The sequence below is a fragment of the Mercenaria mercenaria genome, chromosome 13 (genome assembly GCF_021730395.1).
Source record: "Mercenaria mercenaria strain notata chromosome 13, MADL_Memer_1, whole genome shotgun sequence".
Taxonomy (NCBI): Eukaryota; Metazoa; Mollusca; class Bivalvia; order Venerida; family Veneridae; genus Mercenaria; species Mercenaria mercenaria.
The window spans coordinates 71,231,050-71,243,114 of NC_069373.1; the positions used below are offsets into that span (position 1 = coordinate 71,231,050).

General features: G+C 33.7%; 1 protein-coding gene across 1 annotated transcript; it reads left to right on the forward strand.

Moving 5' to 3' along the window:
• Positions 1-1,534: 1,534 nt before the first annotated feature.
• On the forward strand, positions 1,535-4,779 carry LOC123528560 (serine/threonine-protein kinase pim-1-like). The gene is made up of 5 exons (XM_045308363.2): positions 1,535-1,712; positions 1,848-2,008; positions 2,200-2,563; positions 2,830-3,015; positions 3,228-4,779. The coding sequence occupies exons 1-5, from the start codon at positions 1,652-1,654 to the stop codon at positions 3,431-3,433; spliced, it is 978 nt and encodes a 325-aa protein (XP_045164298.1). The 5' UTR covers positions 1,535-1,651; the 3' UTR covers positions 3,434-4,779.
• Positions 4,780-12,065: the final 7,286 nt, after the last annotated feature.

Consider the following 12,065-nt stretch of genomic DNA (forward strand, 5'->3'; position numbering starts at 1 on the left):
TCATTCCAATGGTTTCGTAGATCTACTCGATATCTATAGGCTATATGTAGGAATTTCATATATAAGTTTTATATACAGCCAAAATAAAATAAGATCTTTTACTTTAAACTGTTTATTACTTATGCAGTTATTATATCTGACCATTACACGAAACACGAAAAATAGCGTTTATATAGCCTACAATGCTCCTTGACAACTCTTGTCAAATAAAGTAACTTTTCTACATTGAGTTGCTCCCCTTACCACATTTCCTGACTTGAAATTGCCGGAAGTTTAAACCACAGGAAACTTAATGGTCACCTTGTTACCTAAGGACATGTATACACCTATATAATGTCTTAAATTGACGTAACACTAATTAGGTGACTGATTACTTAAAATGTCGGTCCTTTGTGTCTATTTCATATAAACCTGTCAACATATTTAGGTCATTCTTTGACAGCTTAGCGTCATATCGGAAATGACCCGCCAAAATACAAGTTTATACTTTCATATGATAGTATTTATTTGATCACCGCTAATCAATTTGTTACCTCAGTTGTTGTGTATACAAAAAAAAAAAAAAAAAATAGATCCACTGGGTTTTAAAGATTATTTTTGGAACAAGGAAATCGAAAGAAACTGGCAACCCGTGGGAAACAAGGAACTATGGTTAATACAAGTGGATTTTCCGTAATATTCGCTTTTCAGAGAAAGGGAAATACGGAAAGCCGCACGAAAGTAAAACATAACAATTGATAAAGAGGAAACAAAATATAAATAAACAAATAGTAAAGATTTGATAAAGAACTAAATAAACAAATAGTAAAGATTTGATACAGAACTAAATAAACAAATAGTAAATATTTGATAAAGAACATACATGAGAGAAAGATGGAGAGTGAGTGAATGTATTGTATTTTAGGCGTATATAGATCTATTTATTTTTTTTACGTTTATACATGTTGGATAACTGCCATATATAAATCGTTAATACTCAAGATATATAGAATCTAGATCTACTCTAATATTTATAAGAGCAAAAAAAAATTTACAGTCCACCATCCTTGATTCAGTGTATTTTAACTAAGTAACTAAACATTACAGTTTATAAATCTACCCGATGACCCCATTATTAAATGAAAACTTGTGTATCTTACTAATTTTTGGGGTGGGAAATTCATGAATCATAACCCGTTGTGAAGGAAAACGCGGGAATGACTATGATTGGTTGAAAGCACTCAAGGAATGCCACGAATGTAAACTCGCCAAGCCACACGAGGTAAGCTGGCAGCCTTCCAATAACCAAACAACTGCCAGACACTTGCTGTGCTTGCAAAATGTAGTGCGTTGTCTGCATATATTTTTCGTTTTAAGAAAATAAATTTAAACAATTTTAATCATATAGAAATATCAAACCAAAAAATGTTAAACGAAATCTACAAACTGAAATAAGTTTGAGCTTTTTTGATTTTTTTGGATGTAAGCCAAACTGCGTATTAATCGCTCTAGATTCAGACTACACACATTTGGGTTCAACGATCATAGTACACGCTCAATGTTTTGAATCTCTCATAACAAAATTGATAGTCTAGCGACGAAGACGTATTAGTGAATTCTCTGAGCTCTTTGATACCTGTACAATAATTAGTACAGTGAAAAGAGCAGTAATATGTTGGGGAGAAAATTAGGATTATTTAACTGTTCGACAAATTACAACCAAGAAAAGCAATGTAAGTTTAAAGTGTGAATATCGCGGTTTTGACGGATTTATCCGAATCTGTGCATCTTTTATTTTGGATTTTAATTGTCATGTTGTTTTAAAAAGTTAACGTTGAAATTTACGAATGATGTTTCTTTTTTTCCAGGCAAATCAGACCCTGGAGAGTATTTTAAGAGAAACTACCATGTCGGTCAGCTTCTTGGAAGTGGCGGTTTTGGTCAAGTTTACAGCGGTGTACGCAGGAAAGATAATTTACCCGTTGCTATCAAGAAAGTGTACAAGAGCAAAGTAACAGAATGGGGACAGGTAATTATCACTTATAACTTAATTTATTGATAAATGTGATGAAGAATTGATTGTTCAAATAATTTAGTTTTGGGAAAAAAATTGTAGAATTGTAAGAATAAAATAAGTAGAAAATTGAACAGTCCTTTTCGATTATTCATGAACATTTTCCTATGACCTGTAATTCAATGTTTTTAATTTTTTAATTTCAGCTCAATGGATGCAATGTTCCAATGGAAATCTGTCTACTGAAGAAAGTTTCACAATTAAATGGAATTATCAAAATGTTGGACTGGTTAGATGCTGGTATGGCTTATATCATTGTGATGGAAAGACCAGAACAAGTGAAGGATTTATTTGACTATATCACTGAAAAAGGTGCTCTGGATGAAAATACAGCTAAAAACTTCTTCCGACAAATTTTGGAATCTGTGTTAAATATTCATAAAGCTGGAGTTGTACACAGAGACATTAAAGATGAAAATATTCTTGTGGACTTAAAAACTGGTGAATTGAAGCTCATTGACTTTGGATCTGGTGCATTCTTAAAAGACACTGTCTACCTCACCTTTGATGGTTAGCATTAATTTTGTGGATTTTTTGTTTTCTTAAATAAAATTTTCATAGTTTCTGTTTCATTTTAAACTTAGTTTGTATATTTAAACTTACTATGTGAAATTCTGTCAGTGTTAACCTAACTAAACTTACACACCCAATGTGTATTTCTAATTTGTTGTGGAAAGTGATTTTATTCATCTGTTGCTAGGTAACATTTATGTTAACAATTTTAAAGTTATGAACTTTGAATTTGTATTTAATTGTTTCTTCATTTGATTTTTCAGGAACTCGAGTCTACAGTCCGCCAGAGTGGATTCAGTACCATCGCTACCATGGCAGATCTGCAACAGTTTGGTCACTGGGTATCCTGCTCTTCGACATGGTTTGTGGTGACATTCCTTTTGAAAGAGATGAACAGATTGTTAAAGCTGAAGTTGATTTCAACAACTGCAAAAACAAAGTCTCATATGGTGAGTTTAATGAGGTTGTGACATGTTTAATTGTAACCGAGAGAATAGCAGTCAATCAGATTTTCAGCATACATTTTATGATAATATCTTAATACTTTTATAAAGATTTATCTTTAATTTTAAAGTTTAGAGTGATATTTTTTATTTGGGAGTGTACGATTTATTAATTTCTGTACATTTTATTAATTTCTGTTATAATTTTATTTTTGCAGAAGTCCAAGACCTCATCAAGAAATGCCTCTCAATTCGTCCATCAGACCGTCCAACAATAGAAGACATTCTTGAACATCCTTGGATGATGGACTCTATTTATATGCATTCAACTAGTCAAAAAGACAAAATTATTCGAAATAACAGTGAAACTGGATCTATTGATGGACAGTCAATGAGCAGTCAGGAATCTGTGGCTATTGAATGATGAAAGCTTAAGTGACTAGGTTGAACAAATTCCAAAGTAAAATACTGTGCAATCCAGCATATTCACTGCCGAAACTCAGGGAACATTAATGCATTTACGTCTAGGGTTTTAGACCCGGATTATATCGTGTATGAATGGATCGAGGAGTCTTTTCTGCCAAGCAGAGGCTTCCGAGGATAGAATTATTTATTTAGCTCTGCTTAGCAGACTGTATGAATTTACTTAGCATAGACGTGTACATCCTCCATGTAGCGGAATAACTGTCTTGAATGAATGAATATTTATTTGCGTATATGCGGACCAGTGGTGATATTGGTCAAAAGTTATGAAAGGATAGTTCAACATTTTACCCATTTGTGGATCTGTTTGTTTTGTTTCATCCAGGACTGTAAAATTTTTCGAAATATAACAGTTCGAACACTGCCATTTCAATGCAATGTATGATAGCAAATGTCAATTCATCATAAAAGCTTCAGAAGTTTTTCTTTTAAAATAGTCATTCCAAAGAGTAAAGCTACATTGTCAAGTTTCAATTAGGTGCTGTTACATAATTCATTTCCAAGCCGATTTACCTGCCAAATTTTATTAAATATGTATTTATCTGAGAGTTGCTCACATTTTTGTGTCTAAATGTAGCCATTTCTTTTTATTCTCTGAAAATTTCAGATTTTAGTCAACTTTTAGCCCTTTCAATTTTCTAACATCGAAATACAAACGATAACAATTTCTTCCAACAGAACTTGTTTAAAGTTGTAGAAGTATTCACAAGATTGAACTAGCATCTTAAATTTTGTATTAAAGATGTGCTACTACGTTAATGCACTCATTATATCTAGACTCCAATAAGTGTAACTTTCATGTATAGCATGTGTATGTAAATATCACTTATTTATTTTATTTATTTGTTCAAATTGCAAATCTAATGAATACAGGCTTGAATTTTAATTCAAGTTTTTTTAAACTGTTGGAAATCTGATGTCAAAGTTTTGGTTGTTATATCTGGGAAAAAATACTGAAAAATTCAAGATAGAAATGTTTTTTTTTTTTTGTTTTTTTTTTTCAAAAATATTTTCAACATGAAAAATTGTCAGAATTTAAGTTTGTTTTATCTTGCTACAAAATGAAATTATGGAAAAATAATTTGCATTTTATAGATTTTGCAATTTGAGAACTTTTGATTGACTAGCTTTGGCTGTAGATGGCTTAGCTGTTATTTATTTCTGATGTTGAATTTTGCCTTGAATGAATCTAATGTATATACTAAAAGATATTTTTATATGGAAAACAGAATGATGAAAAATGAATATAAATTGAAAAAATCTCAGATTAAAAATATTAAAACATTACACTGTTTCTATCGTTTTTCAACGTATCTTTTATGTTTTGTCCCAGTCGAACACAGATTTGAACTGAATTGTATATTGTGCAACAAGCTAGTGACATTAAAATTCAGTCAACTCTATGCCGCTGACTTGCCCCTTGAAGCTTAAATTGCCAGGCCCTTGTTAGCCAGTTCAAATTTCGTCACATTTAAATATATACTTTCTACTGAACTGTGAACGAAGCTTCCACTGCCCAGTGTTGTCCCAGACATTTATTTCTTTATACCTGTGCATAGAACATATTACCGAATCCAAGAGAACTAGAGTCTTCACATTGGTTCACCTGTGACTTTGGAGACTTGTTCCAGTTCTACATACTAAATGCGACCGTGCATCCTTGGTAGCTAAAATTGACTTTTATTACACGGCCCTGTAGTTTGCTGTAAATGGACGGTTTATACTCACATGTCAAAAACTTGGGAGAGAAAAAAATGAACAGTTTGCCTTTAATAGACAAAATATTTGCCAGATTTAATAAGGCCTCAAGAACTAGTTGTATGGTTCCACAGTACAACAGTTAGAAACATTGTACCAGGTTTTATCTTTGTATGAGCAAAATTATAGTACCCTCTCATTTTCCTCAATCCGACCGTGCATCCTTGGTAGCTAAAATTGACTTTTATTACACGGCCCTGTAGTTTGCTGCAAATGGACGGTTTATACTCACATGTCAAAAACTTGGGAGAAAAAAAATGAACAGCTTGCCTTTAATAGACAAAATATTTGCCAGATTTAATAAGGCCTCAAGAACTAGTTGTATGGTTCCACAGTATAACAGTTAGAAACATTGTACTAGGTTTTATCTTTGTATGAGCAAAATTATAGTACCCTCTCATTTTCCTAAAATCTTGCAACAAATTCGAATATCCGCGTTCTGTTCTAACTTTGTAACCCGGATTTCAACATCCTAGACGTACATTCCGGGTCGCCAGTTCACGTGTTCTGATGTAAATTTTCATTTTATATAATATGTACATACAACCCACGCACCAGTCTCATCAGAACACTGCTGTTACTTGTTCAGTGTATATTATATACACGAATTGATTTTGCAAAAACAAAATTACAAGAAAAGAGTTGAAATTAGTTTTCCGATTCTCCTATGTTTTGATATGCAAGTTTCAACGCAAATATGAAAATATATACATCAAGAGTCGTAGATCTACGTACAATTTTGATCTTTTAATCAAAACTACGTAAATACCACCAGACTTTCAATGTTATTAATCGCCGTGGGCTCTTCTGTATATTTCTGAACTGTATTGGGGTACCCGTCAAACTGTTCTATGGGCCTTCAAGAGTTCTTTTTCATCTGTACCAATCAGAAAAGGAGTCTATATTCAAGGCCACACGCCGTAACTAGCCGGTTATGCAATACATGACCAGTTAACCTGGTCAGCCGGTCAAAGAAAGAGCACGCCTGGTTACTGTATTTACATACATACTGCGCAGTTTACTATCGACCCTATTTTACACATTCTTGTCACTCGAGACTTAATCAATTGACCATTTCGCAATAAATGTTACAGTATTTTCATTGTTCCGCGGATCGATGCATCGGTGACTTGCGAAGGCACAATGCCATGCTTATATTAAATGAATTAACAGAATGACCAGGTCTTTAAGACTACAGATTTTCCGTACTCAATTAAACAGATTTTTTAATGATCTTTATTATTTTAATATCTCTTTAATGATACAAATATCGGATCTTCCCTTCACTGCACACGCAGTATTTCAAATTCAGTAGTAGATCTATATAAATCATAAAACCGGTATCACCTTGCCGAAGCGTGATCTTATATAACAATCTTATGCGAAGGTCGCCTCGGGATAATTTATGTAGAGCGTGTGAACCAGATATCTACTATGAATGAAAATACTACGCGATAAAAATCTTTGAGAAAATATCCCAACTTGATAAAATAGAGCAATAAAAAACAGTACTGTGACGGTTTTTCGAATGTAACCGTTGAGCAAGGCCTTTAAAACATAATGAGTTATTTTTTTTTTTTTTTTGTTAAAGACAAATCAAATTGACATCCCGGAGTTGGATGCGGTCTGTCCACTGCTGTAGGATATCAGAACAGAACAATATCACAATAAATGCGTTTCCAGGCATGCAGAAGTTGAAAATATCTTCCGAAAGAATCAACCCTGTCAAGTCATGGTTAAACCGCTCAAAGAAATGAAAAAAAAAATGTCATGTTCTATTGTTGGCTTCTTCATCTATCAAGTTACTGTTATCACTTTCTTTTACAAATTTTTCGTGTCCACATGTCATGATATCGCTGTTAGGAAGTAATAAATTAAGAACGTGAACATATGCTATATTTGACATATCATTTCTATATATGGACGGCGCTTTATTGAAATGCACTTCAATTACAATACAATTAAGTTATGGTGATAAGAGGATTCTTTTCGCAGGTACAGACCATCCGTACTCAGATCATAATTATGTAGGCCTTTTCGTGGGATTTTTGCATGCTGTAAACAGCCCGTCCGCTTAGCGCTATGGAGAGAGCGCAGATGTCTGAGTTCGATCATCGGAGGAGGCGTATGTTCTCCGTGACGATTTGACAAAAGACATTAATAATAATAATAATAATAAAATATGAAATCATTTGTCTTCCACCTCTGACTGATGTGGGGAAGTTGGCAGTTACTTGCGGAGAACAGGTTTGTACTGGTACAGAATCAAGGAACACCGATAAGATTAGCTGTCCGCCGTTACATAACTGAAATAGTATTGAAAAAAACAAAACGGTGTTAAACCCAAAACAAACATTCAGCATGCTGTCCCGGATATCCTGGTCAATCAGAGTCTCTTGCAAACTGGCAAAGTTGGACAACCGTACAAACTGAGGGGTTCCTGCATTTGCTTTTAGTACTGGCTGTATTGATACACTGTAAAGTAAGACTCTATATAGGAGACATTTCAAACTTCTTGCTGTCCGGTTTCCGCATATTTCTATGTTCATTATTTCTCTTGGCGTGAATCTTAAACAAATACACTATTAGGCGGGAATGGCTATCAAAATGTGCTTTCACTAATCCGAGTTGGTACAGGAGAATGCAATTTTGTATTTATGTTATCTTTTGAAATGACGTTGTACAAATATATCCACCCGATTTGTATACAAACGTATCAAATGTTGTGGATTTTTTTGTAATTCAGGAGTGTGTTTAATGTAGGTCACAAAGGGTACGCGGTACGAACCGTATCTCAGGTCTCGATAACGGACTTTGACCAATTTTTATCACATGTAAATTCTAACTAAAAGTATTTGTAGAACGGTGGATACACTTGTTGATTGTTTTAATGTTTGTTTATCACATGAATGACCCGTTCATTTATCGAACGCTTTTGATAAAAGTATGTTAATCAAATAAGATAAATGAAAATGAACTTGGTGGCGGCCTTAATTTTTAGTTATTTTCGTCAGAACTGGTTCATTTCTGTTTACAAATATTTATTACCGATAAAGTAAAAGCTTACTGCGTAATTTACAAAGTGAAAGGGAGATAATTATGCATATGAATTAATGCGACTGGTGTCGAAAATCCGGAGTGTGTGAACCGTTCATCCGGCACACTGTGTGTTTTCGACTCCTACTTGGTATATATCATCAAGAGAAAATGTTCATATTTACGGGACATTTGAGCTAGGGTCTGAAATATTATACCACATCAGAACATTGTGTATATTTAGTTATACCCTTTTCTTTGACGATATACCGATTGAAAATGGGCAAGTATTTAATGAATGCCAACAAGGATGTACTTTAAAGTCCTTGGTAACGTGTTAGAGAATCGAAGTAATATATCTCATTTAGTGATTTACTCTTGAATAAATCATTGTTTGTCGTTCAACTGCGTAGTATTATATCACCCGGGCTGTGCCCTCGTGATATAATTCCTTCGCATATGAACTCCAAACAGTGATTTATTCAGCCACATTTTCAGGAGCGGGGAAAGTGTCATACAACAATTTTGTTGTTACTGGCTCAAACATTTGACGAGACGGAAATCAGTTGGCGATCAAAAACTGAGAAAAAAATATGAAAGCTGCCGCAACGTGTTTAGAGATTCTTTTTTTTTCTATAGAAGTCTAATTTTTTTAATCAATAGTGTCGTCAACTGTGTCATACTTTTTACGTTGTTTATCATGCAGCAGAGTAAACACATAATATGTTGTAAATAACCAATCAACTAATCTGCTTTTGTATTGACCAAATCTTATAAGAATTAATTTCCGATATGTCAAAACTACGTGCAATTGAGATTGTCGTTGGTCGCTAAAACTACTAATATTATATTATTATTAGTTGTATTAAATATAAATGGTGTACAATATATAGGACAAAACGTCACTAATATTTCAAGTATTAATTTTCTGTCATGTACAGATTATTGGTATTGACATGCAGTGACAGAAAAACAACAACAACTTCCAAAATTCCTGTACTATTACGTACAAAATAAATTGTTTTTTTTCCCTAACATCTGGGACATTATACAAAGTGTCAACCCGTGCCATTACATACGCTTGACGTGCATTAATGTATATACAATGTGCTATTAATAACATATGTTCATTGATTCATACCTGACCACCACTGAGAACAGCACGACTTATAATTGGTAGTTAATTAATGATTCATTAACACCGAGAAGCCAACAGATTATCTGACCTGACACGCACGCACACATTCGCTACATGCGGTGCAACAGGCGTGAAATCTCGTGCACACATGCTCTGGTCTTTAAATCCTGCTGGGGAAGCTGACATTCGGCTGATATGTTGCTTGTCACCTCCAGAATCCAGACCTAAAAATAAAAGTACATTTATATAATAATTATTCTCATTACAGGGCTAAAAAAGGAAATGCCCAAAACTAAGGTTAACGGAGCGGTCAGTAGCTCATGAAAGGGGACATTGACCACTGTTAAACACTCAAGTGAGGTGGAGAAAAAAAAAACACTTTCATTTAATTCTATATAACAAGGACATCCAGACAGAAAAAACTATAATATGTTGTATGAAGGTGTCTGTTTTAAAGGTCACTATCATTACGAGCTATTAAATTTTAGAGTAGCAAGTCAAATCATAAATGTCTGTATATAGATTTTATGAGATGCAAAAGCAGTTTATGGGATGCCATACAGGGCGGAGAGCATCTACAAGTGTCATATTGCGAGCGGATGACACGACACCCTAGGTAAATGGAACGCAATAGCAAATATTTATTCAGTTTATTGTTAATATAAATTCAAGAAAAATCCACAAATTAACATCAGAGCATATAGACAAATTTGCTTGGTTTATTGACTTGAAGACACCCTGTGTCATCTTTGATAAAAGTGCTCGTCATACTTTTACACCTTTGGGATTTTCTTACAAGTATTTAATTTAGCTCGAACGAGAAAATATGTTCAAGTTCAACATAACTTCACTTCCTGGACATAACAGTACCGTGTCAGTTGGGATAGAAACTAAGAATTCTTTAAGTATATTTCACGCACGCATCATGTTTAGTCTGTATTTATTTTATTGTGTTTTTGTGTGTGTGTTGGGGGGGGGGGGGGGGGGGGGGTGCTGAGGAAAGGTGATCATGCGAAATATTTAAAGACCAAGAACTTTTTTGAGTTTGCAGGCATTATTTTCTCCATGTGATTTTTCTTTTTTAAGTACTCATACACAAACCGATTGTAAAACATACCAAAGAGCTTTAAAGATAAGTATTTTATACTTCTTTGAACATACATAGTGGATTAAAAACTTTAAACGGCAAGAACAACAAAACAAATGAGTTCCACAGGAGTGGGAGTTTTCTCTCCAGAATGAATTCGCAAGAGTCATGACATTTGTTGCGGTGGAACTGCGCCCGTTTGAAATGGACTGAAATCGCCATTTCCCGTTTACATAATATATAATTATGTTTTCCCACTGGCAAGATATTTTTTCCAGATGATGTCCAGATTGTTGTTACGTAGCAGGTTAAATTATATTATATACTGAAACCTTTTAATTTATATTTTGGTCGGATAAAAGTTATTTTTAACATATTGAACACGCAGTACTGCCTTTAGGGTTTTTATGTAGTCACGACTTTCACCATTGTTTGATTAAAATATATTTATGATTTGAACTTTACAATTTTCTCTAATAAGACCGTAAGACACTTCTGTCATGGAAGGCATGCGTGATAATATAATCCCTTTTCTGAAAACGCACACACTCAGTTACAAAATAGTTATGCATATAGTTGCGTGCACAATTCAGTTACTGCATATAATGCAAATATTTGCCATTGCTTCGATTAAAGCAAACCATCAATATTGTTAATGTAGCTATAGTAGGTTCATTCCTGTAAAGTATAAGGATTCAAATCGGACAGAAAACGTAAATTTAGCTCAATTAATCCTTAGTACAAAAGCGTTGAAGATTTGGGGCACGTGTCTGAGAAACCAAAGATCCAATTCGCAGCGCCTTAATCATTATTTATCGGCAGTCATGGCTACGTTTTATCGGCAGTCATGGCTACGTAGTGCAGCGTAACCAAATAATCATTAGAAAAAAAAAATTCTCATGGCGCTCTTTAAACGCATTCCAATACCTTCATTATCACATTATATCTATATTACAATTATCAATCAGTAATGTCAATTATTCTGCACGCACAACCATTTGACGTCATCGGCGATAACCTTTTGTAAATACTCTCTATAATGAAAATAGTTATTTTATCTTGTCACACTACAAAGGCACCGACATTGTTAGATGACGGTGCACTCTTTTTCAATAAATAATAATAGTGAACTAATTGAAAATTCTTTTCATCGCGTCCAATTGATTTTTAATCGATATTATATGTCTCTATTGACGAAAACTATTTCCTAGATTTTACTTTGTTGCTAGCAACAAAGCAATCGTACTTCTTAAAGTTTACAGGATAATCGGGGGGAAAAGGACACAATTGATGTTGATTTATATTTTATGCTAAGAAACTAACAATTATTTGGATCACCCACAACCATCTATTCTTTTCTGCGAAATGTGTAATATTAAATAAAAATGTTGAATGAAAAATGTGTAATGTTGACTGAAATTCATAAATTTCCATTATATTTTATCTATTGTGTTGCTGTATAGAGGATATTACATGAGTGTCTTTTCATATTGATTTTATTAAACGGGTTGAATAAAATAATAAAATGCGAGGCTCTGCCGAGTATTTTATCAA